Source organism: Elephas maximus, chromosome X (genome assembly GCF_024166365.1).
Source record: "Elephas maximus indicus isolate mEleMax1 chromosome X, mEleMax1 primary haplotype, whole genome shotgun sequence".
Classification (NCBI taxonomy): Eukaryota; Metazoa; Chordata; class Mammalia; order Proboscidea; family Elephantidae; genus Elephas; species Elephas maximus.
In genome coordinates, this window is record NC_064846.1 from 19042089 (window position 1) to 19069550 (window position 27462).

Sequence of the window (27462 nt, forward strand, 5' to 3'; positions counted from 1 at the left end):
GCCAATGTTGCAAAAGGCAGGCCCTAAGAAAGCTGGGAGTTCTGCAGAAGCCTGTGGAATGAGCATACAGGAAACAGGAAGTAAAGCCCCTTCTTCTTGCACTCTCTCTCCACCGCTGTCTACTGATAAAACTTCACATCAAAGTAAAGTAAAAGTAAAAAATATTGAAGGGCCCCAGGCTCGTTTTCACAGTGCAGGCAAAAAGGGGGAGTCGAATCAATTACTACTACAGGAGGTCGAGGAACTAATGGTTATGACATTGAATCGTTTTCTTGCGGATATTGAATTAACCCAGGTGTTGACAGAAGTTAAGGTGGAGTCGAAGGTCAAGTGGAGTGCTTTAATAATATGGATTCCCGTTTCCCATGGCAGACCGTCTGAATTAGAACGTCTGAGAATAGGGCTCAGAAATCTTCTTTTTAACAAGTGCTCTAATAGATTTAAAATAAAAATAATTAATTATGACTATTTCAAACATGTAAAAGAAAATAGTACAACAGACACCACTGTACCCAGCATACAACTTTAACAAATGTTAGCATTTGGCTTATTTCCTGCAGAACTCCTTTTTTTCCCCCTTGTAGTAAACTGGTATCTATTTTGGCTCAAGGAGTCTCTGGGTAGAGCAAATGGTTAAGCACTGGGCTACTAACTGAAAAGTTGTTGGTTCAAACCCACCCAGAGGTGCTTTGTAAGAAAGGCCTGGTGATCTACTTCTGAAAGATCACGGCTTTGAAAACTCTATGGAGTGGAGTTCTACCCTGAAACGCATTGGGTCACCACGAGTTAGAATGGACTCCAAAGTAAGTAGTGGTGGTAGATTTTGTCTCAGGTTCCATCTTCTCATTCCGTTCTTCTCCCTCCCTCATTAGAAGTGATCATTATGAACACTCTTTTTTAAAAATTTATTTTATTCTTTGTTGTTAATATACACAGCAGAACATACACCAATTTCTACATGTACAGTTCAGTGACATTGATTACATTCTTCAAGTTATGGAACCCCTCTTACCCTTGTTTTCTAAATTGTTCCTTCCCCATTAAGATAAACTCACTGCCCCCAAGTTTTTTAATCAACTCTTTTGAGTTGCTGTTGTCAATTTGATCCCACGTAATTGGTGCTTTAAAAGAGCACAATGCTCAAGGCAGACATTTTTTACTAGTTAAGTTAAAACTTGTTTGGTTTAAAGAAGACTTCAGAGGATATTTTTGGTTTGAGGTTTAAAGGTTATCTCAGGGAAATAGTTTGGGGGGTTCGCACACCTCAATGGCTCCAGAAAGTCTAGATTCCATGAGAATTTGAAATTCTGATGAACATTCTTTTTTGAATACCACTGCCTTAGGCAATGGAGAGCCTTCGAGGGTATTTGAGCAGGGGTAACACGCACTGCACTATTGAAGAAGTGTTTCTGGAACATCTAACTGCGCTCTTCCAGAGACTTCGTTAGGGAGAGAGAATGGAGGTGAAGAAGCCGGTGAGAAAGCAGATTCAGTGGCCCAGGGTGTATGTACTAAGGATCTGAAGTAAGGTGAGAGACCTTTGCTCCTTTTACTCACACTCTGTCTGAAAATTGTTCTTAGTAGACATTGTGACCTCCAGTCTTTCACCCTCTCCCCATTCTCCCAGTTCACCAGCTCCTTTCCATCTTCACTTGCTTCCTTACCTAGCCTGGACTCCATGGTTAGTCATTTCCCTTATATACTTGCTATTGCTGTTGCTGTTAGTTGCTGTTGTGTGGATTTTGACTCATGGCAACCCCATGTGTGCGGAGGAGAACTACTCCATAGGGCTTTCAAGGCTGTGACCTTCCAGAAGCAGATTGCCATGCCTGTCTTCCTAGATACTTCTGGGTGGATTCAAAGCGCCAACTTTTGGCTGGTAGTCCGGTGCTTAACTGTTTGTGCAACCCAGGGACTCCTCAGAATTACTTGCTTTCTTGAGATTTTACCATACCATTCTAATCTCCAATCTTTATACTATAGAGCTCTTTCTTCTGCCTTGAGGAGGTGGCCTTACCTTTCTAATTTATTGTAATCTATATAGTGTCCACAATGAGGGCTTCTCAGATTATTTGCTCAGTACACAGATTGAATAGGTATGGTGAGAGGACTCAACCCTGACACACACCTTTCCTGACTTTAAACCAATCAGTATCCCCTTGTTCTGTCCGAACAACTGCCTCTTGATCTATGTAAAGGTTCCTCTTGAGCACAGTTAAGTGCTCTGGAATTCCCATTCTTCTCAATGTTATCCATAATTTGTTATGATCCACACAGTCGAATGCCTTTGCATAGTCAATAAAACACTGGTAAACATCTTTCTTTATTCTTTGCTTTCGGCCAGGATCCATCTGACATCAGCAATGATATCCCTGGTTCCACGTCCTCTTCTAAATCCAGCTTGAATTTCTGGTGGTTCCCTGTCGATATACTGCTGCAGCCATTTTTGAATGATCTTCAGCAAAATTTTGCTTGCGTGTGATATTAATGATGTTGTTTGATAATTTCCACATTCGGTTGGATTACCTTTCTTTGGAATAGGCATAAATATGGATCTCTTCCAGTCTGTTGGCCAGGTAGCTGTCCTCCAAATTTCTTGGCATAGATGAGTGAGCATCTCCAGTGCTGCATCCGTTTGTTGAAACATCTCAATCAGCATGGAAAAATGTCTGGTTTAAGCCATTAAAAACAAACAATCATTATAGTCATGTAGCGTCTATACAGGGACACCATACAAGTACATTCATCAGTCAGCAGTTTTGAACATCTACTGTGTACCAGACACTGTGCTGGGAACACAGCAGTAAACAAGACAGATGAGATCCCTACTCGAGGGAGCTTGTGTTCTGGTGGGGGAGATAGATCAATAAGCAATAACATAAATAAAGTGGCGTAAGTGTCGTGACAGAACAAGAAGAGACAGCCTTGAAAGTATTTAGCAGAGTGATTTAAGCTAATTATTTGGTAGTAGGTGCCTGAACCTCTGTTGAGAAGGATTGTGAAGCTTAGCAGGAAAGAGCTAGATTGGCTGGCAGTGTCTGCCCATGCATGAAGTAAAGGGGTAGTGGTGCATTTACCCACATACCTATTGCCATTGAGTTGATTCTGACTCATACCTACCCTACAGGACAGAGTAGAACTGCCCCATAGAGTTTCGGAGGAGTGGCTGGTGGATTTGAACTGCTGACCTTTTTGGTTAGCAGCCTGAGCGATTAACCGCTTTTTTTATTAAAGGTTGATCTTATGATAAATTTCCCAATAGTGTGACTATTTCAGCTGGTTCTGAAAATATTTGAGGATAATGAAGATCTTTTCTTACAGACTAACTTTTTTTTTCCCCAGAGAATTTTGTTTTTAATCAAGTAACTTTCCTTTATTTCCTAATAATAGTTATGACAAATAACCTTAAAGACATACTGTAAGGGATGTTACTTGCCATTTTATAGCTTAAAGTGTGTTTAGATGCCATCCCCTGGTGGTTTTGAAGGGTGTTTTTTTTTTTTTAAGAATGTTAAAATGTTTTATATACCTGTTGCCATCAAGTTGATTCCAAGTCATGGAAACTTCACGTGTTACAGAGCAGAACTGTTCCATAGGGTTTTTTTTTTTTAATTTTTATTGTGCCTTAAGTGAAAGTTTACAAATCAAGTCAGTCTCTCGTGCAAAACGTTATATATACCTTGCTATATACTCCTAATTACTCGCCCCCTAATGAGACAGCACACTCCTTCCCTCCACTCTCTATTTTCGTGTCCATTCGGCCAGCTTCTGACCGCCTCTGCTCTCTCATCTCCCCTCCAGACTGGAGATGCCAACATAGTCTCAGAGAGCATTTTTAATGCGAAGTGTTTCTTGTTGGGAAAACATCAGCCTCCCTGACCGTAGTGTAGACAGTGTGAACAAGTGCTCTTTTGTTCTCAGATGTTCTGTTTTCAAGTGTATTTTACTCTCTCATGAGACTGTGTCTGAGCCTTTGCTAAGGGTACTACAGCTGGATTGCGTGGTGGAACCAGGTCCAGAAAAAGAATTGCTAAAGAATGCAAGTAAACAGGATGTCAGATGTTATCCTTAGCCCATTTCCCTAAACATAGCTTTTTGGCTGCAAAGTAAAATGCCATTCTTCTAAGCTTCTGCTTATACACAGAGATGGCTGACAGCAGGCACAATCTTCATTCACTTGGCACGTTGTCACTGTACAATTCAACGTGTTTTGCAAGAAATGATCATGACACACCATCTCTGTTAGATAGTATGATGACATCCAGCCTTTTCTTGGAGGAAGAATTTTCTTAGCCTTACCTTCTTCAAGCCCTGTTGTGCCAGCACAGCTCCCCACGAGGTTCAGACCTGTCTGACCTAAGAGCCAGTTGGCATTCTCCTCCTGACAGAAGCCAGATTTTCACTGGGACTAGACTATTTATTGACAGCATTTTCCCAGACTGGCCCATGGGTGTCTCCTTTCCAAGGTCCCCTGAAGGGCTGGCTCACCTCTGTTTTCCAAGAGCACTTGTTTCCTACTCTCTGCTCCCTCCCCAGCATCTTCCTCACTTCCTTCCCTTACAGCTTCATGCACTGGTTTTTTTTTTTTTTTCCCCCTCTTTGGGGGTGTGACCGTGTGTTCTTCTTTTTTTAATCCTAGCCAATGTGTTTTGTAGGTTTTGAAAAAGGAAACCAGTGCTGTCCAGGATTGCCACATTCATTCTCTTTCCTCATCTTTGAGTGTGATCTCCGTGGTTTGAAAATCCCATATTTTGAGTGGGTTCCCCTGTCGGTCTAAGGAAAGTTGTTTTAAACCTTTGCTTTGCACGCACCAGAAGAGAACTCATAAAAAGGAAGACAACAGCAGATGCAATCGCGGATGTGGCTTAGTCCTTGCAGCTGCCCCGGAGAGCTGTGTGGAGCTTACAGTCCTCAGCAATGAATCCAGAAGAGAGAATCGTGACATGGCTTATCTCTCTGGGAGTTTTAGATTCTCCCAAAAAGACCATCTGTGATCCGGAGGAGTTCTTGAAGTCCTCGCTGAAAAATGGGGTAGTGCTGTGTAAACTTATCAACAGACTTGTTCCTGGCTCTGTGGAAAAGGTAAGGTAGACTTGCCTATCTTTGGGATTGCTTACCACCAGAGAGCAGCAATAGTGCAACTCTTGGAATTTTCTATCGCCCAGGTTGTGGGATCTTTTACTTTAATATCTTTCTAAGGGTTAGATATTCTTTCTTACTGTGTGTGTAGTCAGAAAAAATCAGAAAACAAAATCTTGTCCTGTAGTAATTGGACCCCAAATGTTGGTATAGTAAAAATCTTTCCACCGCTGGCAACAGGGGACAAGAAGACACCCATATCACAAGCTTGCTCTGTCACAGAACTGCACGCTACACCTTCCTGTGTACCGAAGACATGTTTTGAATTTGGGGACATATGAGTCTGTGGAATAATGGGATGATTTATAATCAATATTGATGGTGTTTGTTGACAGTTTGACTAAGATTAACATAGATTTCCTTTACAATAAGATAAAATATCCACTGAAGGACAGACTATTTTGCAACTAGGAGAAACAGTTCAAAATATCAGAGAAGGTTTGTAAAAATGATAGAAACCAAATATATATTTCAAATGCAACGTGGCCTCAAAGCGAAACTAACCTGACTCTCTTAAAAAAATAAAATCCTAGATTTTTAATGTTGGAAATTCATAATTGTGAAAATGTGTAATTTCTAAAGTGAGCACTTTAGGTAAGTTTAAAGATAGGGTCCTACAATTATTTTCTTAAAGTCGGCAGGGGCTGTGACTGTCAGCATACCTCTTTTGCCTTCTTGAGCCAGTTTGGATTTGTATTGAACAAATCGATTTGCTTATTATCTCTTAAACTTGAGACATGGTGATAAAATGGAGAGAAATGTGATAAAGCGTAGAGAACAGCAAAGAGGAGAATGTAATTTTAATGATTTTCAGGAGGAGGGGGCAGGGAAGTATTAGGTATTTCTTCCTCAATTGAAAACATTAACCAAGTTCAAAAAGCTGCCTTGATCTCTCTGATTTGGCCTCACTACCCTTTGGCAGAAGACATGAGAAGAAGTTTGTCAGGAGAGACAGCCGGGAACTAAAGATTTGGGGACATTTGAAACAAAGACCGACCGTTTAGGTTTTTCATCACTTCCTTCAGTGGGTATTTCTCTTCCTGGTTTCACAGCAGTGTTGCCCCTGGCTGAAAAAAAACCTACCTTATCTAATTATCAGTGAGAGATGAATATGGTCTGCTGGTCAAGGCATGACAGTCTCCAAGTGACATATGATTGTATTTTTCTAGTATTGCCTGGAGCCCCAAACCGAAGCAGACTGCACCAACAACATCAATGACTTCCTGAAAGGATGTGCAACACTTCAAGTGGAGGTAAGTCTACCTGGCTTGCCTTCCTCATTGTCCTCATTTTTCACTCTGCTGATGAAGATGGTCTTGTAGTAAAAGTCCTTGGTTTATTTTCACTGTCAGTGACCACCGAGTTACACAGAGATAGCATTTTATGGAAACCGTAGTTGAGATTGGTGGCTGTCCCCAGTGGTGGACTGCTAGTCTGTCTTTTGCAGGAATCACTTCCAAAAAAGAAGGAGTCAAAACTCAAAAAATGATGCCTTTTAGCTACTGCATCCAAGCTCTGAGAGCAGGCTTCCAGTGACAGAGCTTATGTGGGTATGCTTCTCTACTGAGGGAAACCAAAAGTGGGCCACTGGCTGCAGAGGGTCACTGCTAATTCCCCTGACTTGGGAAGAGAGGAAAGTCCACTGTCACTTTTTTCCACTGGCACTTTAGAACAGAGGCCTTGAAAAACTGAGAGAACCTGGCCCTAGGTAGAAATTGGATATTAAATTATATTGCATTATTGTGTATTGTATGGGTCCCTTCAGGGTGTGTAAGGGGTGTTACCGAAAGGGAGGTGATACTGTCACCTGTATGTCAAGTTAATTAACTTCTCTGTCCTCAGTGTTTTATTATCTGTAAAATGGAGACATTAATAATATCTACCTCATGGAGCAGAAGTCCCTGGATGGTACAAATGGTTTCTATGCTTGGTTGCTGACTGAAAGGTTGGAGGTTTGAGTCCACCCAGAGGCGACTTGGAAGAAAGACCTAGGGATCTACTTCCCCAAAATCAGCCACTGAAAACCCTACAGAGAACAGTTCTACTCTGACACACGTGGAGTTGCCATGATTTGGAATTGACTCCATGGCAACTGGTTACCTCGTGGGATTGCTTTAAGAATGAAATGAAATACCGCATAATAATTTAAGATCTATGAGATAATGTATGTAGAGTGCTCAGCACAGGGCCAGGGACCTAAGAAGCACTGTATACAAGTAGGCTAGCATTAGTAGTAGTATTTGTGGAGAAGCAATATTTGTAGTAGTTTGGTGCATGGACCCTGGAGCTAGACTGCTTGGGTTCAAATCTCACTTCTCTGTCACTCGTAGCTTTGTGACATTGGGCACATTACTTAACCTCTCTATGCCTTGGTCTCCCCACCTGTAAAATAGGAATACTAGTGGCACCTATCTCATGGTATTGGAGTGAGATTTCAATGAATTGATACACATAAAGATCCCTGGCCTGTAATAAGTATAATCCAAGTGGCAGCTGTTATAATTATTAGCAGTAGTAATAGCTTTGCCCCGATAACCTTTGCTTCCTTCACAATTTTTCCTAAAGTTAGTTTTAGCACCAGGCTACAGTTGTCTCAGAATATTTTATTCCAGGTTTCCCTATTGTCCGGTTTGAGGTCTCTCTCTCTCTGTGTGTGTGTGAGTGTCAGCGTGTATGTGTAAGCATGGTTTTTGAGGTAGGTGTGGCTTGAGTCCACTCTATGTCGCTTATAGAATGATGTCTACAATGAAACAGATCATGGTATTTTCTTTTTTATTTGTCACATAAAAACATGGTGAGACTGCCAATGATTTCTGCACTTTGAAGCTGCCAGAAGGTATACTGAGCTTCTTTGCAGTTCTAAGAATACTAGATGATACAGAAACACCTCCTGGGCCTCATGTTGTTGGGGAATGAGTTGTCCCACAAAAGCAGATTTTCCTACTGACTAATGCTTACTCCTTCAAGCACCAATGCTTAGAATCTTTTTATCCACTTTGGATGGAAATCTTTCTAAAAAGTATATCACAATTTTCTATCTTCTTAAATGGAAGGCACTGGGCATATTTTTATCTCTTTTTGATGATTCAGGCTAACCGTTATGAACATTGTAGTAAGGCAGTATCTGGCATCTTGTTTAAGCGCATGTATTCTCTAGTTTGACAGACCTGGGTTTGGATTTTTGATTCTCCAGTTACTGATAGTGTGACTCTGGGAAAAGTTACTTGATTTCAATATACTCCAGTTTCCTCATCTGTAAAATAGGGACATTAATAATATCTACTACATGAGGTTGTTTTAAGGATCAAATGAGACAATACATCTAAGGCACTTAATATATCATTGCACAGAAGACATACACAATAGCTGTTCACTATTAGTGTTATTACTAAGTAGTGTTCTTTGCACTGTTGTGTGCAAAAGTATACCTAAAAGAAGTACATGAGAGTCATACTGAGGCACTCCTAGAACTGTAAGAGAAGTCCAATAAAATCAGTACATAAGGAAGGAGACTGAAAGTTGAGTGGGGAACACCCAGCAGCCAAGAATGCTGACCATCCAGTCTCAAGCTCCAGGTAGCTAGATGTCTAGTTATCTAGTGCTGCTATAACAGAAATTCCACAGGTGGATGGCTTTAACAAACAGAAATCTATTCTCTCACAATCTAGGAGGCTAGAAGTCCAAATTCAGGGCACCAGCTCCTGGGGAATGCTTTCTGTCTCTGTCAGTTCTGGGGGAAAGTCCTTGTCATCACTCTTCCTCTGGTCTAGGAGTTTCTCAGTGCAAGCACTCTGGTTCCAAAAGACATGATCCGCTCCTGGGTCTTCTTTCTTGGTGGTAGGAGGTCCCTTTCCTCTCTGCTTGATTCTTTTTTATATCTCAAAATACGCTGACTGAACATACAACATAATCTTGTAGATTGAGTCCTGCCTCATTAACAAAACTGCCTCTAACCCTGCCTAACTAACACAGAGGTTAGGATTTACAACACATAGAATAATCACATCAGATCACAAAACAGTGGACAACCACACAATACTGAGAATCCTGGCCTAGCCAAGTTGACACACATTTTGGGGGGACACAATTCAATCCATAACACCAGGGGATCAAAACAAATATTTGCAAAAGTCACTTTAGGTAGAGTACCTTGAAGGTGCAAAGTGCCTAGCACAGTGCATGGCATGTTGTTGTTGTTAGGTGCCATTGAGTCAGTTCCAACTCATAGCCACCCTATGTACAACAAATCGAAACACTGCCTGGTCCTGCGCTATCCTCACAATTGTTGCCATGCTTGCGCCCATTGTTGCAGCCACTGTGTCAATCCATCTTGTTGAGGGTCTTCGTCTTTTTCTCTGACCCTCTACTATGCCAAGCATGATGTCCTTCTTCAGGGACTGATCCCTCCTGACAACATGTCCAAAGTATTTGAGACGTAGTCTCGCCATCCTTGCCTCTAAGGAGCACTCTGGCTATACTTCTTCCAAGACAGATTTGTTCATTCTTTTGGCAGTCCATGGTATATTCAATATTCTTCCCCAACACCACAATTCAAAGGCATCAATTCTTCTTCGGTCTTCCTTACTCATCGTCTAGCTTTCACATGCATAGGAGGCCACTGAAAACACCATGGCTTGGGTCAGGCACATCTTAGTCTTCAAGGTGACATCTTTGCTTTTCAACACTTTAAAGAGGTTTTTTGCAGCAGATTTGCCTAATGCAATGTGTCTTTTGATTTCTTGACTGCTGCTTCCATGGGTGTTGATTGTGGATCCAAGTAACACGAAATCCTTGACAGCTTCAATCTTTTCTCCATTTATCACGATGTTGCTTATTGGTTCAGTTGTGAGGGTTTTTGTTTTCTTTGTGTTGAGGTGTGTAATCCATACCGAAGGCTGTGGTCTTTGATCTTCATTAGTAAATGCTTCAAGTCCTCTTCACTTTCCGCAAGCAAGATTGTGACATCTGCATAACTCAGGTTGCTAATGAGTTTTCCTCCAATCCTGGTGCCCCGTTCTTCTGCATATGGTCCAGCTTCTCAGATTATTTGCACAGCATACAGAGTGCATGGAATAGGATATGGTTGAGATACTTTGTTGACTGTATAAAACTGTGAATGTATGAAAAACAAAAAGAGCAGGGCTTGACTGTTGTCCAGAACACATTATTATTTATCTAAAGAAAGAATGACAGCTTGAAATAATCAGTTTGGGAATAGAGTAAGAATGGAGCCAGAGATGCATCACCACACTGATAAATTGAGTATCAGGTTGTGGGACATGGGGGCCACATTAAACAGCTGCCACCTTCTGACCATCTGTTTGGGTGTCCGGTTGGCCTGTGCAAGTGACTTCCATCTTTGTGTTCTCACGTGGCTGTGGTGCCTTAGGGTCTCTAGAGAATCACACAGCTAGTAACTGGTTGGGAACTCTGCTGAGCCACCTGGGAAACAAAGTGCTCACTGAAGCCCCTCCCTAACCTTGATAGTGTCTGTCTTAGGCTGGGTTTTCTAGAGAAGCAAAACCAGTGAAGCCTATACATACATACATATAGATACAGATATATGTATAGAGAGAGAGAGAGAGAAATTTATCTCAAGGAAATGGCTCACATGGTTGTAAAGGCTGGCAAGTCCCACGACCGTGGGTCAGGCGTCAGGCTGGAGGCTTCTCCTGACTCACATAGCTGCAGGGGTTGACGAACCCAAGATCGGCAGGTCAGATGGCAGGCCACTGGCTCATGGGTTGTGGAGGCTGATGAATCCAAGACCAGCAGGTAAGACAGCAGGCTACTGGCTCACAGGCTGCAGAGGCCAAGAAATCCCAAGATTGGCAGGTAAGATGGCAAGCCATTGGCTCACAGGCTGCAAAAACTGACGGATCCCAAGATCAGCAGGCAACACGGCAGGCAGCTGGCTCAGGTCCCAAGAACTGGAGGTCAGGTATTGACAAGCCAGGTGTAGGATCCAGAGCAAGCAAGTGAGCTTTGCCAGAATGTCCATATGTATGTCAGATACAGACCACATCCCTGAGAAAACTCCCATTACAACTGATTGGCTGATCACATCAGATCACATCATGGAAGATGCCAACATCATTACATAACTGCCAAATTACATCATTACATAACTGCCAAACTGCATCATTACATAACTGCCAAGCTGCTGAGAACCATGGCCCAGCCAGGCTGATCTACAACCTTAAACATCACAGTGTTCTTTGAAGTATAAATATTTTTTAATTTGATGAAGTCCAATTCATATAATTTTTTCTTTTGTTATTAGTGCTCTTGGTGTCATATCTAAGAAACCATTGCCTAGTCCAAAATCACAGAGACTTAAACTGATGTTTTCTTCTAAAAGTTGTATGGTTTTAGCTCTTACATTTAGGTCATTGATCTATTTTGAGTTAATTTTTGTATATGGTGTGAAGTAGGGGTCCAACTTCATTCTTCTGCATATGGATATCAGTTTCTTCATCAACACCTGTTGAAAAGACCATTCTTTCCCCCATTGAACTGTTTACTGTAGTTTTGTAGTAAGTTTTAAAATCTGGAAGTGTGTGTCCTCCAACTTTGTTCTTTGTTTTCAGAATCACGTTGGCTATTCTGGCTCCTTAGCATGTCCATATGAATTTTAGGATCAGTTTATTCATTTTTGAAAAAACAAATGAATAGCTGGGATTTTGATAGGAATTGTGTCGATTCTGTAGATTTCTTTGGGGAGTATTTCCATCTTAGCAATATCAAGTCTTCCAATCCATGAATGTGTGATGCCTTCCCATTCACAATGTTTTGTGTTTTTTCAGGGAGTAAGTCTTGTATTTTCTTGGTTTGATTTATTCCTAAATATTTCCTTACTTTTTATGCTATTGTAAATAGAACTGTTTTTGTAATTTCATTTTCAGATGGTTCATTGTAAGTGTATAGAAATGCAATTGATTTTTGTATGTTGATCTTGTATCCTCCAACCCGGCTGAACTTGTTTGTTAGTTCTAATGGTTTTTTAGTGGATTCCTTATAATTTTCTATACGCAAGATTGTGTAATCTGCAAATAGAGATGGGTTTACGTCTTTCTTTCCAATATAGATGCCTTTTTCTCATTCTAGCCTAATTGCCCTAGTTAGAATGTCCAGTACAATGTTGAATAGAAGTGATAAGAGTGGACATCCTTGTCTTGTTCCTGATGACTTTTATTGGGTTTCCTTGTTTGTTGAGTGTATTTATCATGAAAGGGTGTTGGATTTTTGTCAAATGCTTTTTCTGTGTCAATTGAGACGATTATGCAGTTTTGTCCTTTATTACATTGATTTTTGTATGTTAAATCAACCTTGCATTCCTGGAATAAACCCCACTTGGTCATGGTGTATATATGCATGTGATGGTTAAGGTTGTCTGTCAACTTGACTAGGCCATGATTCTCAGTGCTTTGGCAGTTATGACAAAGTTTGGCAGCTATGTAATGATGTGATAGCCTTCATAATGAGATCTGATTTAATGTATTCACCTCCATGATAAGATCTGTTATGAGCAGCCAATCAATTGAAAGACAGTTTCCTTGGGGGTGTGGCCTGCATCCAATATAGGTGGACTTTCTGACAAAGCTCGCTGGCTTTTGCTCACTCTGGATGTTGCAGCTGCCTCCTGTTCATCAGGCCTGTGGTTCTTGGGACTTGAGCTAGCAGCTTACCTGTCGATCTTGGGAGTCATCAGTCTCCACAGCTTGTGAGCCAGTGGCCTGCTGATCTTGGGATTCATTGGCTTCTGCAGCCTGTGAGCCAGAGGCCTGCTGTCTGACCTGCTGATCTGGGGTTTACCAGCTCCTGTAGCTATGTGAGTCAGGAGAAGCCTCCAGCCTGACCCATGCACTTGGGAATTTCCAGTCTCTACAACCACATGAGCCATTTCTTGATATCAATCTCTCTCTATACATTGTTACACTTCACTTGTTTTGCTTCTCTAGAGAACCCAGCTAAGACATTTGATACCAAGAGTGGTTCTAGAGAAACAAAATTGGTTCTCAAATCTGGTTAGTCTTAAAGATGTGGATGACTCTGCTTCCAGTAGTAAAGAGGGCACTGCTAATACATTGCATGAGGTGGCAATAGGAATATGCAAAATATCACCACCAATAGATCAGGTATTGGTGAGAGGCGAGGCTCTGAGTGATTGTATGTCTGATACCTTTCTACAATTTCATCAGAATGAGAAGTATAAGGAAGCTAGTTGATTGGTCCTACTTTCACTAGACAAAGTGACGAAAGAAAGAGAAGAGCTCAGGGCTTCAGAGTCACAGCTCAAGCACTGCATAAATGACCTAAAGTGTCCACTTGTGCCTTGAAAGAAAGCCGTATTTCTTGTAGTAACAGAGCTGATATTGCTGAAAATCAAACCCAGAGTCTTAACCATAAGAGTGGCTGACTTTCAATGCAAATTTAATTCCCAACCTCGAATGGTGTCTGAAGTTAATGGGAGGGCACTGATTGGGAAGAAATGGAATCTTGAAACTTGGGATGGGGCCATATGGGTGGATAATCAGGAAGCTGGGGACACTGAGCCCCTAAATTCAGTTAAATCACTTCTGCCAACAAAACCACTCCTCTCACTCCCAACTGGAGATTTCTCCATCTTTTTCTGCTAAGCCACCCTTCACAGTAAAACCATTAGCACCTCCATCCCCATCCGATGAGATTAACCAGCTGTGTCTGAAAAGCCTTTGTATGAGATGTCACCTGGGTATCTGAGTCATGGTCTGGGGAGATGTCTGAGTCATTGCCTGGGGCATTACCTAAGGCAGGTACCTTATAAGGCATTGCTGAATGTTCTCAGAACATATCCCCACCATGCATTTTTGCTTCTATACCTATAATTAAACTTGTCCTAGCAAGCCCCAAAAAGGTGAGGTACAAAGTATGACCCAGGAGGAGGTATGCTACACTCCAAAAGAACTACGTGAGCTTTCTCATATGTGCAAACAGAAACCTGGGAAATATGTGTGGGAATGGCTATTAAGAGTGTGGGATAATGATGCAAGGAACATAAAGTTGGGTCAGTCTGAGTGTATTGATATGGGCCCATTAAACATAGATCTTTCATTCAGTGTTTCAGCTTAAGAGGTAAGAAAAGGATCTAATAGTATATTTGGTTGGTTTGCTGAAGCATGGATTACTTGGTGGCCCACACAAAATCAAGTTGAAGTGCCAGACCTGCCTTTGTATACTGTAGAAGAATGAATCCAAAAGCTTAGGGAAATTGGCATGCTAGAGTGGATTTATAAGGTTATATCCACAAACCCACACATGGAGTGCCCAGAGGACCCACCTTTTACCACAACAGTGAGGAACAAATTTATGACGGGAACCCCAGTGTCTTTGAAGACTGCTGTGACTGCTATTTTAGGTAAGTCAGATTTGACAGTGGGAACTGCCCTAACTGAATTAAGACACCTAATTACAATGGGGGGAAACCCTGGTGGCGTAGTGGATAAGAGCTACAGCTGCTGACCAAAAGGTCAGCAGTTCGAATCCACCAGCCACTCCTTGGAAGCCCTACGAGGCAGTTCTACTCAGTCCTTTAGGGTTACTATGAGTCAGAATTGACTCAACAGCAGTGGGTTTGGTTCTTTTGTTTAACTACAATGGGGCTGATTGGACCCCATGGTAGTAGGTGCCGAGTGGCGACACTCAATCAACAAAGACAAGGTGGATGTGGTTACTGTAATGGATAGTAAAGTCAAACAGCAATCAGAATAGTCTGACTCCTATGGACTTACGGTGTTGGCTACTTAGTCACGGTGTCCCTAAGATAGAAATCAATTGAAAATCTACTATTTACTTGATCTGTACAAGCAGAAGAATTCTAGGTCAAGTGAATGTCAGTCTAACTCAAATTGCCAGAATAGAGAGTCATGGCACCTCAATCAAATTCCAGACTTGAGTGAGTTTACAGACCCACAACCCCTTGAATGAAGGGGAGGCTGGGTCCCCTTGAAGAAGGACCCCACTACACTGCCAAAAATTTATACCGGTAATCTTTCTCCCATCCTTCCCCAAAGGAATCTACAGCTTTTTACGAGGGTAACTGTTCACTGGGGAAAAGGAAATAGTAAAACTTTTGGGTGATTACTGGATACTGGCTCTGAACTGACACTAATCCCAAAACATCACTGTGGCCCACCAGTCATAGTGGGGGCATATGGAAGTCAGGTTATTAATGGAGTCTTAGCTCAGATTCTACTCACAGTGAGTCCAGTGGGTCCCCAAACTCATTCTGTAGTGATTTCCCCAGTTCAGGAATGAATAATTGTAATACATATACTCAGCAACTGGCAGAACCCCCACGTTGGATTCCTGACGAATGGAAGAAGGGCTATTATGATAGGAAAAGCCAAATGGAAGCCATTAGAACTTCCCCTACCAAGGAAAATAGTAAACCAAAAGCAATACCACATTCCTGGAGGGATTACAGAGATTACTGCCACCATGAAGGACTTGAAGGATGCAGGGGTGGTCATTCCCAGCACATCCCCATTCAACTCACCTATTTGGCCTGTGCAAAAAACTAATGGATCTAGGTGAATGACAGTGGATTATTGAAAACTTAACCAGGTGGTGACTCAATGGCAGCTGCTGTTCCAGACATGGTTTCGTTGCTTGTGCAAATTAATACATCTCCTGGTACCTGGTATGTAGCTATTGATCTGGCTAATGCCTTTTTCTCCATACCTGTTTTGAAGGACCACCAGCAGCAATTTGCCTTTAGTTGGCAAGTCCAACAATACACCTTCAGTTGCCTACCTCAGAACAACATCAACTCTCCAGCCCTATGTCATAATTTAGTCCTCAGGGACCTTGATTGCCTTTACCTTCCAAAAGACATCACATTGGTCCATTACATGGATGACATTATGCTGATTGGACCTAGTAAGGAAGAAGCGTCGATGACTCTGGACTTATTGGTGAAACATTTGTATGCTAGAAGGCAGGAAATTAATCCAACAACAATTCAGGCGCCTTCCACCTCAGTGAAATTTCTAGGGATCCAGTGGTGTGGGGCATGCTGAGATATTCCTTTTAAAGTGAAGGATAAGTTATTGCACCTGGTCTCCCCACAACTAAACAGGAGGCACAACACTTGGTGGGCCTCTGGATTTTGGAGGCAACATATCCCTCATTTGTGTATGCTACTCCAGCCTATTTGTCAAGTGACTCTAAAAGCTGCTAGTTTTGAGTGGGGCCCAGATCAAGAGAAGGCTCCACAACAGGTTCAGAGAGCCGTGCAAGCGGCTCTACCACTTGGGCCACATGACCCATCTGATCCAATGGTATTGAAGTTTCAGTGGCAGATAGAGATACTGTTTGGAGTCTTTGACATGCCCCTATTGGTGAATCACAGCGCAGGCCCTTAGGATTTTGGAGCAAAGCCCTGCCATCCTCTACGGATAACTACTGTCCTTTTGAGAAATAGCTTATGGATTGTTACTGGACCTTCATAGAGACATGCTTAACCATGGGCCACCAAGTCACCATGTGGCCTGAGTTGCCCATCATGAACTGGTTGTTATCTGACCCACAGAGTCATGAAGTCAGACATGCACAGCAGCATTCCATCATTAAATGGAAGTGGTATATACGAGATCGGGTCCAAGCAGGACTTGTAGGCACAAGTAAGTTGCATGTGGAAGTGACCCAAATGCCCATAGTCTCCACTTCTGTCACATTATCTTCCATCTCCCAGCCTGCACCTATGGTCTCATGAGGAGTTCCTTATGATCAGTTGACTGAGAAAGAGAAAACTCATGCCTGGTTACAGGTGGTTCTGCGAGATATGCAGGCACCATTTGAAAGTGGACAGCATCAGCACTACAGCCCCTCTAGGACTTCCCTGAAGGACAGTTGTGAAGGTTAATCCTCCCAATGGGCAGAACTCTGAGCAAAGCACCTGGTTGTCCACTTTGCTTGGAAGGAGAAATGGCCAGTTTTGCGATTGTATACTGATTCGTGGGCTGTGGCCAGTGGTTTACCTGGATGGTCAGGGACTTGGGAGGAACATGATTGGAAAATTGGTGACAAGGAGGTATGGGGAAGAGGTATGTGGATAGACCTATTTGAATGGGCCAAAGAAGTGAAGATATTTGTGTCTCATGTGAATGCTCATCAAAGGGAAACCTCAGCACAAGATGATTTTAACAATCAAGTGGATAGGGTGATGCGTTCTGTGGAAACCACTCATCCTCTTTCCCCAGCCACTCCTTTCATGCCCAATGGGCTCATGAACAAAGTGGCCGTAGTGGCAGGAATGGAGGTTATGCACGAGCTCAGCAACACAGACTTCCACTCACCAAGGCTGACTTGGCTGCAGCCACTGCCGAGTGCCCAATCTAACAGTAGCAGAAACTAACGCTGAGTCCACAATATGGCACCATTCCTTGAGGTGATCAGCCAGCGATCTGGTGGCAGGTTGATTACATTGGACATCTTCCATCATGAAAAAGGCAGTGTTTCATTCTTACTGTGATAGGCCCTTACTCTGGATACAGATATGCCTTCCTTGCACGCAATGCTTCTGCCAAAACTACCATCCGTACAGAACGGCTTATCCACCATCATGGATCAGCATTGCCTTGGATCAAGTGACACACTTTACAGCAAATGAAATGCAGCAATGGGCCCATGATCATGAAATTCACTGGCCTTACCATGTTCCCTATCAACCTGAAGCAAATGTCTTGATAGAACAGTGCAATGGTCTTCTAAAGACACAATTACGGCACCAGCTAGGTGGAAATACCTTGCAGAATTGGGGCAGTGTTCTTCAAGACGCTGTATATGCTCTAAACCAGCATCCAATACGTGGTACTCTTTCTCCCATAGCCAGGATTCATTGGTCCTGAAATCATTCAGTGGATATGGGAGTGACACCACTGATTACTACCCCTAGTGACCGGCTCGTAAAATTTTTGCTCCTGCCCCTGTGACCCTATGCTCTGTAGGTCTAGAGGTCTTAATTCCAAAGGGAGGAATGCTCCCACCAGGGGACTCAACACTGATTCCATGAACTGAAGTTTAAGAATGTCACCTGGCCACTTCGGGCTTCTCATGCCTCTGGAACAACAGTTACTGTATTGGCTGGTGTGATTGATCCTGATTACCAAGAGAAAATTGCATGGATATTACATAATGGAGGTAAAGAAGAGTATGTCTGGAATACAGGACATCCCTTAGGACGTTTCTTAGTACTACCATGCCCTGTGATTAAAGCCGATGGAAAACTGCAGCAACCCAATTCCAAGATGACTACTAATGGCCCAGACCCTTCAGGAATGAAGGTTTGTGTTACCCCACCAGGCAAAGAAACATCACCAGCTGAGGTGCTACTGAGGGCAAAGGGAATACAGAATGGGTGGTGGAAGAAGGTAGTTCTAAATAGCAGCTACGACCACATGGCCAATTCCAGAAATGAGGACTGTAATTGCTATAACTATTTCTTCTTTGTATGTGTACATCAAATATTTTTGTTTTCTTCACTTATACAATATAAGATGTTAACAGGGCTAGTGCATTTTTGGTTGTATGCATGTTAATTGTATCATGTTTTTGTTGTTGTTGTTAGGGGCCATCGAGTAGGTTCCGACTCATAGCAGCCCTATGCACAACAGAACGAAACACTGCCCGGTCCTGTGCCATCCTTACAATCGTTGTTATGCTTGAGCCCATTTTTGCAGCCACTGTGTCAATCCACCTCACTGAGGGTCTTCCTCTTTTCCGCTGACCCTGTACTTTGCCAAGCATGATGTTCTTCTTCAGAGACTGATCCCTCCTGACAACATGTCCAAAGTATGTAAGATGCAGTCTCGCCATCCTTGTTTCTAACGAGCATTCTGGTTGCACTTCTTCCAAGACAGATTTGTTCGTTCTTCTGGCAGTCCATGGTATAGTCAATATTCTTCGCCAACACCACAATTCAAAGGCATCAATTCTTCTTCCGTCTTCCTTATTCATTGTCGAGCTTTCACATGCATATGACTCGATTGAAAATACTATGGCTTGGGTCAGGCGCACCTTAGTCTTCAAGGTGACATCTTTGCTTTTCAACACTTTAAAGAGGTCCTTTGCAGCAGATTTACCCAATGCAATGCATCTTTTAATTTCCTGACTGCCGCTTCCATGGCTGTTGATTGTGGATCCAAGTAATATGAAATCCTTGACAACTTCAATCTTTTCTCCATTTATCATCATGTTGCATATTGGTCCAGTTGTGAGGATTTTTGTTTTCGTTGTGTTGAGGTGCAATCCATACTGAAGGCCGTGGTTTTTGATCTTCATTAGTACGTGCTTCAAGTCCTCTTCACTTTTCAGCAAGCAAGGTTGTGTCATCTGCATAATGCAGGTTGTTAATGAGTCTTCCTCCAATCCTGATGCCCCGTTCTTCTTCACACTGTCCAGCTTTTTGTATTATTTGCTCGGCATACAGATTGAATAGGTATGGTGACAGAATACAACCCTGGCCCACACCTTTCCTGACTTTAAAGCAATCAGTATCCCCTTGTTCTGTCTGAACAACTGCCTCTTGATCTATGTAGAAGTTCTTCATGAGCACAATTAACTGTTCTGGAATTCCCATTCTTCACAGTGTTATCCATAGTTCGTTATGATCCACACAGTCGAATGCCTTTGCACAGTCAATAAAACACAGGTAAACATCCTTCTGGTATTCTCTGCTTTCAGCCAGGATCCATCTGATATCAGCAATGATATCCCTGGTTCCACGTCCTCTTCTGAAACCGGCCTGAATTTCTGGCAGTTCCCTGTCGATATACTGCTGCAGCTGTTTTTGAGTGATCTTCAGCAAAATTTTGCTTCCGTGTGATATTAATGATATTGTTCTATAATTTCCACATTCGGTTGGATCACCTTTCTTGGGAATAGGCATAAATATGGATCTCTTCCAGTCAGTTGGCCAGGAAGCTGTCTTCCATATTTCTTGGCATAGATGAGTGAGCACCTCCAGCTCTGCATCTGTTTGTTGAAACATCTCAATTGATATTCCATCAATTCCTGGAGCCTTGTTTTTCACCAATGCCTTCAGAGCAGCTTGGACTTCTTCCTTGAGTACCATCGGTTCCTGATCATATGCCACCTCTTGAAATGGTTGAATATCAACTAATTCTTTTTGGTATAATGACTCTGTGTATTCTTTCCATCTTGTTTTGATGTTTCCTGCGTCGTTTAATATTTTCCCCATGGAATCCTTCACTATTGCAACTCGAGGCTTGAATTTTTTCTTCAGTTCTTTCAGCTTGAGGAACACCTGATAACATGTCCAAAGTATGTGAAATGAGGTCTAGCCATCCTCGTTTCTGAGGAGCATTCTGATTGTACTTTTTCCAAGATAGATTTGTTCATTCTTTTGGCAGTATATTCAATATTTTTGCTAACACCATAATTCGAATTTCAAAAGATACTGGTAAACTGCCCTACAAAAATAGTATACCAAGTTGCACTCCCACCAATAGTGTGGAAAGTTGCTTCTTCCTCATGTCCCTGGGTATTATTCATCTTCAATAATAGTCCCTGGCTATTTATTTTTCAACACTGGATATTATTCATCTTTAATGTTTGCTAAACTGATGAGTGAAAATGGTTATTTCGTTTATTGCTATAATTTGCATTTCCATGATTTCTAGTGAGGTTGGACATCCTTTAACCTCTTTAAAGTCCGTTTGTGTTTCCTTTTTTGGAAACCAAATATATATTTCTTGTTTGCATATAAAATGGAGAAGGCAGGGAGGATCTTTAGGTCTCAAGAGAAAACTTTCCAGAAGTTATGGAAAAGTCTCATGTTTGGGTGGAATGTCACTAATGTGACCAGGAAGGCCCTTGACAGCACTAGTTTCAGTAATGGCAATTTTGGTTTTGTGGTACCTTTGAACCTGGTGGGGATCAGGGACACATACAGCTCTCCTGATCAGTCAGTAGCAGCCTGGGTGGTACCTTTTAGACTGCCTTGCCCTGGCTATAGCTGCATGGCTGACTGGTCTGTGAAAACTCTATCCCTGTGGTTCTCCTCTCACCCCCCTGTCTTATCCCCCGTTGGTAGTCCTGCTTCCTTCTCTGCCATCATTACTACCAACCCATTGCCAGGGACACCCTACCATTTCCTATTCTGCTCCTGGACCATGCCTACTTTGTAAAAAGATGTTTTGCCCATGAAGGATTTCATTGTATGTATACGCGGTTCAGTTAGTGCTCCTTTCTTTCTTTCCTTCTTTCCTCCTTCCCTCCCTTCCTCCCTTCTTTCTTTCTTTCCTTCTTCCTTTCCTCTTTCTTTCTCCTCCTTCTCTCCTTTCCTCTTTCTTTCTTTCTTTCTTTTCAGTACCAGCTCAAAGCAGTATGGCTTCTAATCTGCCCCCACCCCCTCATTGCCTCCTGTCTCCCTGAGTCACTCCATCTGCCTTGTCACTTGAACAGCATGGGTGCCCATCCCAAAGTACAGGCCTGTGGGATGAAGAATTTGCCATTTCCCAGGGGCTGCTCTGCAGGGAAGGAGTTTTGGAAGTCGGGTAACTACTAATAGGAGTTAAGGTCAAATCTCTCAGAAGAAAGCTCTAGTACTAACAGAAAAGGACCCCCTGGAGGAGTTGGGCATAAGATCAGGCAACTACCCAGTAACGGTAATGGGGTCCAACAGACCTTCCTTCAAACCCTGACCCTGCTCCCTGTGTGAAGTCAGAGTTCCCTTCTCTAGGGCTCAGTTGACTCATCTGTAAAATGAGGAGACAAGAGTAGGAATGGGGCCATGTTTAACGGTTGGACGCTGTGCTTTTAGTTGGCCCATTTCCATCCTTTTCCCCTGGGCAAAGCTTTTGCTATTTAGCTGTCCAAATTGAGCTAGTGGGAAGACTAATGAGGATTTTGCTCCCTTTTTGCTGTTGAGCAAATCTAACACCCCTTATAGAAGTTCCAAGAGTTACATTAAATGTCATCCCTGACTCCGGCCATCCTCATCTTTTACCGATTGTACTGTGTTTCTGTAAAATTAGACTTCAAGTAAGGTTGTACATGTTTCCCATCTATCACGCACCATTTTTTCCCACTTCTCTCAGACTATTTGAGTTGGGCCCTGTTAATAGCAAGCCCAAAAAGGGCATCCAGGAGAGTCCTCGGGTGGGGCCGGGAGGGGATGCTCCTGGGAGCCCTTCCCGCGGCCCACCCCACGCCTTGGAGGTTGGTGTTGCGTCCGAGGTGGGACAGGGGTGGGGAGGAAGCGGGCACCCAGGAAGGGCTGGTCGTTGAGGCCGGGACGCCTGCAGCCTGGGCTTGAGGTTGGAGTTGGCGGCAGCTGCATGCGCAGTGTGGCTGCCCCACTACCCCGCGGCTGCAGCTGCTGCTGCAACGGCCACCCGGGCTGCTGCCGCCGCCTCTGCTCTACCCGCCGCCGCTGTCACTTCCAGTTCCTACTGCAGCGATCCAGGTCCGGGTCACTGCTTCCCTCCAGGGCTCCGGGGCGGAGGGCGGCGCGGGCAGCTCCGCGGGGGGCGAGAGGCCGCGGGCAGCGCCCAGCAGCCGTCCCGGCCCGCGCCCCCCGCGCCCCGCCTGGCTCCGGCACAGAGCTCCAGGGCGACAATCGGTTTTCTCTTTAGATTAAAAAACATTTTTTTTTAAACCATAAAAAACCACAGTCCCAGCCTGGGGAGGTGGCGGGGCGGCGCGGAGTTTGGAGCCCGCGCCCCTCCTCGCCGCGTCCGGTGCAAAGTTGCAGGCGCCCCCCCTCTCGCGGGCCGCCGAGCCCAGCTCTCCAGTGTCGCCCTGGTGGCAGCCGCGCGCAGGCAGGGCCCGGCTCGGCGGGGCTGAGCTGTCCCGCAGCCTTGGCACGGGCTCGCCGGCCGCTCCCGGCCCCGTGATCGGAGGGCAAGCGCTTCCCGAAGGCGGCGGCGGCGCGGCTGGACAGACGAGCGCCGAGGACAGGAGGGCAGCATCTGAGCCAGGTGACCCGCCTGGGGCAGGGGGCAGGGGGCAGGGCGAAGGGGGCGCACGCGGGCCTGGGGGTGGGCGCCGAGGACCCTCACTGGAGAGGAGACGCCCCACTGCCCTGAGTCCTTGCCGCGGGGTCCCTTCTCCACCAGGGCCTCAGGGTGCGCTGGGTTTCTCGGTGCGGAAGGGGAAGGGGGCGGGGGCCGGGGCCGGGGACGCCAAGCGACGGAGCGCCAAAACTTAGGGGCGGGTCGTCAGCTCTGGCCGGAAGGGTCGCCTCTGACAGGATTCCTTCTTTCCCCCGAGGCAGAGCGGGAATCAAAAGTCCTGTTTTGATACTAATTTAATGCCCCCCCCCAGCCCCCGGCATCCATATATGTGGGCGTATTTTCGTCCTTGAGTACACAGGTATGTCTCAGGAATGGTTTGTGGATGGGAAAGACCTGTACTGTACAAGGTGTTCCAACGTGCCCGCAGTTAATTTCGAGTTTTCATTTAGGAACCCAACAGGTATTTGAGCTATTTCGTTTCGTAGCTCTAGAGTGGAGAATCCCCACGTTTACCTCTGTCTCTTTAAAGATCTTATTTTTATTTTTGGTTGATTTGTTGTTTTCGGATATAGGGGTACTCACATGATTCTTAATGTCCAGTGGGAGTAAAAATATAGTAAAAGAATGTGTTTTTCTATCCAATTATATTTTGGTCAATAAAATCTTCACATAAAACAACAACAAAAAGAAAACCCTCTTATAGACTAAATTTCTGTTGGTGTTATGGAAGGTATTAATTTTTCAGGCAAGATTTTAAGGTCCAAAGTGCTTTGCCAACTGATATTTGTCTGGAAAACCCACAGCTTGTCCTTGAACTTCCTATCTTAATTTTAACATTGACCATGGTAAGAGGAGCTCGGATGACATCATTTGCTCTGGCCACAGTTCTGGTGTTCCGTGGCTGAGAGCAGCGCTCTCTGAAACCTAAGGCCTGGGCCTGCTCTTGTACTGGAGTTGAGGCGTTTCCAAGGATTTCTCTTAAGCAAAGTACTCTGCTTCATGCCAGGCAGTGCTGCAGTCCTTTCTTACATAAGCCAGCCTGCCAATGGAGTTTCTGGATGTGTTTGGAGCAGTTAACACAAGAGAGGGTTCTGTCTCAGTCTAGGCTGGGGGTGGGGGATGGTGATTTAAGTTTTGCACCAATTTCCAGCTAGTATTCTCATCTTGGATTTCTTTGGTGCTTTAATGTTTTGGATGCCTTCTACTTATCATATCTGAAACTCCCAGTGCCCTTGTGAAGGATGGAGGAGAGGTGGTATTACTTTCATTTAACAAACAGAGAAACTGAGAAAAGTTAGCCAAAGTCACAAGGCTCATCAGTGGTAGAATCGAAACTCTAACCTGGACCTCCTGCTCTCAGTCTAGGGTTTTGTTTTGTTCGTTGTTACTAAAACATGATGTTTCATACAAAAGTGTTTCATTTGGCATATTTTATGGATGGTATGTAGCTTCTCAGCTCCTCATTTTTTCTATCTTTTTTGCCAACTCTCATCTTGGCCTTGTCTTTGCACACATGGCCTGGCACTTTTCTTAGGGTTCAGGCTGGGAGCAAAGCTTTCTAGTGCAGGGTCTGTGGTTGGTTTTTACCTACTGTCTGCTTCCTCTCCATTCATATTCAGGAATAGCAGGCACTGAATAGAGCCAGCAACTAGGGCCCAGAAATGTCCAATATTCCTTTGACATCACTAGTCCAAGTATAGTATTACCTCACTCTTTACAAAGCAACTCATTCAGGAGGTGAAATTGGAGAGTGCGAGTTTTGCTCATTTACAACTATCTGCTCAGCACTGTTGTTGTTGTTAGCTGTTGTTGAGTGGATTCCGACTCATAGCTACCCCATGTGACAAAGTAGAACTGCCCCCATAGGGTTTTCTTGGCTGTAATCTGTACGGAAGCAGATCGCTAGGTCTTTTCTCCCACAGAAGGGCTGGGTGGGTTTGAACTGCCGACCATTCAAGTAGCAGCCGAGCTTAACCGTTGTGTCACCAGGGCTCCTTGCTCATCATTATACTTGGATGCAAAGGAGGAAAAAGAGTTAAGTACCTACCGTTTCTCAAGCGCCTATTTTGTTCTAAGTACTGTGCTACCCGGTGCTATCAAGTCGATTCCGACTCATAGCAACCCTATAGGACAGAGTAGAACTACCCCATATGGTTTCCAAGGGGCAGCTGGTGGATTCGAACTGCTGACCTTTTGGTTAGCAGCCATAGCTCTGAACCACTACACCACCAGGGTTTCCAGCACTGTGCTAGGTACTTTATATTGTCTTATTTAACCCTCATAAAATCCTGGGAGGGAGGTGGTATTGTGCCTATTATATAGTTGTGAAAACTGAGGCTTGGGGATGATCCAGACAAATGTCTCATACTTTAGAACTCACACTCTTTGCCATGTTATCAGACTGCTGCCTCCAAAGGACCTGTTGCTAAATCTAGGCGCACCTAGCCCGTGGGTTCTCAGACATGGCTTTGCATTAGAATCACCTGGGGTCCCGCTCTCAGAGATTCTGGGCTAATTGGTCTTCCCTGAGGCCCAGGCACTGATTTTTCTTTTTCCAATTTTTGTCTTTCAGTAAACTATATATTGAGGTATAACATACATTCAGGAAATTGGACACATCTTAAATGTATATAGCTTGATTTTTTCCACAACCTGAACACACCTGTGTAGTCAGTGCCCCGATTAAGAAACCACATTACCAGCACCCAGACGCCCCGCCTTGCCCCTTCCCAGTCACTACCCCTCACCAAGGGGAACCACTCTCCTGACTTCTAAGACCATAGATGAGTGTTTTCTGTTTTGGTACTTTGTTATGAATGGAATCATTACCATATGTGCTCATGAGTGTAAGGTTTCTTTCAGCAGGGCATTTGTTCCATTCACCCATGTTGCGGGTGCTAGTGGTTTGTTCTCTTTTATTGCTGAGTAATAATATTCCATTGTACAGATGTGTACATTGTGTTTATCCGGGCACCTGCTGATGGACATTTGGGTTGTTTCCACTTTTTGGTTGCTATGAATGTCCTTGTGCATGTCTTCTGGCGAACATAGACACACATTTCTGTTGGATTTGTACCTAGAGTGGAGCTGCTGGGTCATTGGGTACGTGTATGTTCTGCTTTAGTAGGTACTGCCCGACAGTTGGAAACCCTGGTGGCGTAGTGGTTAAGTGCTACAGCTGCAAACCAAAGGGTCAGCAGTTGGAATCTGCCAGGCGCTCCTTGGAAACTATGGGGCAGTTCTCCTCTGTCCTATAGGGTCGCTATGAGTCGGAATCCACTCGACGGCACTGGGTTTTTTTGGGCCCGACAGTTATACGAGTGGTTAGGCCTAGTTATATATATATATATATTTTTATATATATATATATACATACATATGTTCTTTTTTTTTTTGAAAGCTCCTCATGTGTAGCCAGGGTTGAGAACTATTTCCCTGGCTTATTAACCTCAAGTGTTAGCCACCTAACTGAGAACTATAAAGAAAAAAATACCAGCCTCCTCTTCAGCCTCGGAAACTCTGCCTCAGAAACCCTGGTGGTGTTGTGGTTAAGATTTTGGCTGCTAACCAAAAGGTCGGCAGACTGAATCCACCAGGCATTCCTTGGAAACCCTGTGGGTTAGTTCTGTTCTGTCCTATAGGGTGGCTATGAGTCGGAATCGACTCGACAGCAACAGGGTTGGTTTTGGTTTCCTCAGCCTCAGCTGTTCTAGACAACCTTCTCTGCTGGAGTGGGTTGGTCTCATCCATTTTCCCATAATCCCTTGTGTCCAGCCAACTTTGTGCTGCCCGCTCACTTACATTATGGTTATCTGTGGACACGTATTTCTCTTCCACTAACTAGTCTTGGAACTTCTCAAGGTAGGAACTAGAGCTTGGTCATCCTTGTGATCCCAGCACTCGGCATAGCACATGGCACATAGCAGGTGCTCAATGAATGTTTATTAAATGAATGATTGGATGACTGAATGGACAGAGAAACTATGGGCTGCAGAAGAGATGTCATGTCATCACACTAATACTCACTTTATTCCTAGGAGACTGCCTCAGCCTGATTACTTTTACTTACCTAAAACAAACAAACAAACCTGTTGCCATCGAGTTGATTCCGACTCATAGCAACCCTATAGGACGGGGTAGAACTGCCCCCATAGAGTTTCTAAGGAGTGCGATGGATTCGAACTGCCAACCTTTTGGTTAGCAGACTTAGCTTTTCTATTTGGTTTTGGGGTGAGCAACCAGATTATCCATAATTCTAACAATACTTATCTGAGCATGTGAGAATTATGGATAATCTGGTTGT

The 27462-nt window shown here is 43.9% G+C and overlaps 1 protein-coding gene across 9 annotated transcripts in view; it reads left to right on the forward strand.

Moving 5' to 3' along the window:
* The first annotated feature begins 1442 nt into the window (after window positions 1-1442).
* The window catches only part of ARHGEF6 (Rac/Cdc42 guanine nucleotide exchange factor 6), a 115409-nt gene continuing 89389 nt past the window's right edge, over window positions 1443-27462 (forward strand). For 3 of the 9 annotated variants that reach the window (XM_049872924.1, XM_049872929.1, XM_049872926.1), the window contains exons 1-3: window positions 1445-1529; window positions 4656-5082; window positions 6309-6392. In XM_049872924.1, coding sequence (XP_049728881.1) covers window positions 4918-5082; window positions 6309-6392 — 249 coding nt within the window. In that variant the 5' untranslated portion in view covers window positions 1445-1529; window positions 4656-4917. Of the gene's footprint in view, window positions 1530-4654; window positions 5083-6308; window positions 6393-23039; window positions 23124-27462 lie in introns of those variants that run through there. The other 6 variants (XM_049872922.1, XM_049872925.1, XM_049872928.1 and 3 more) reach the window with 5 other exon arrangements.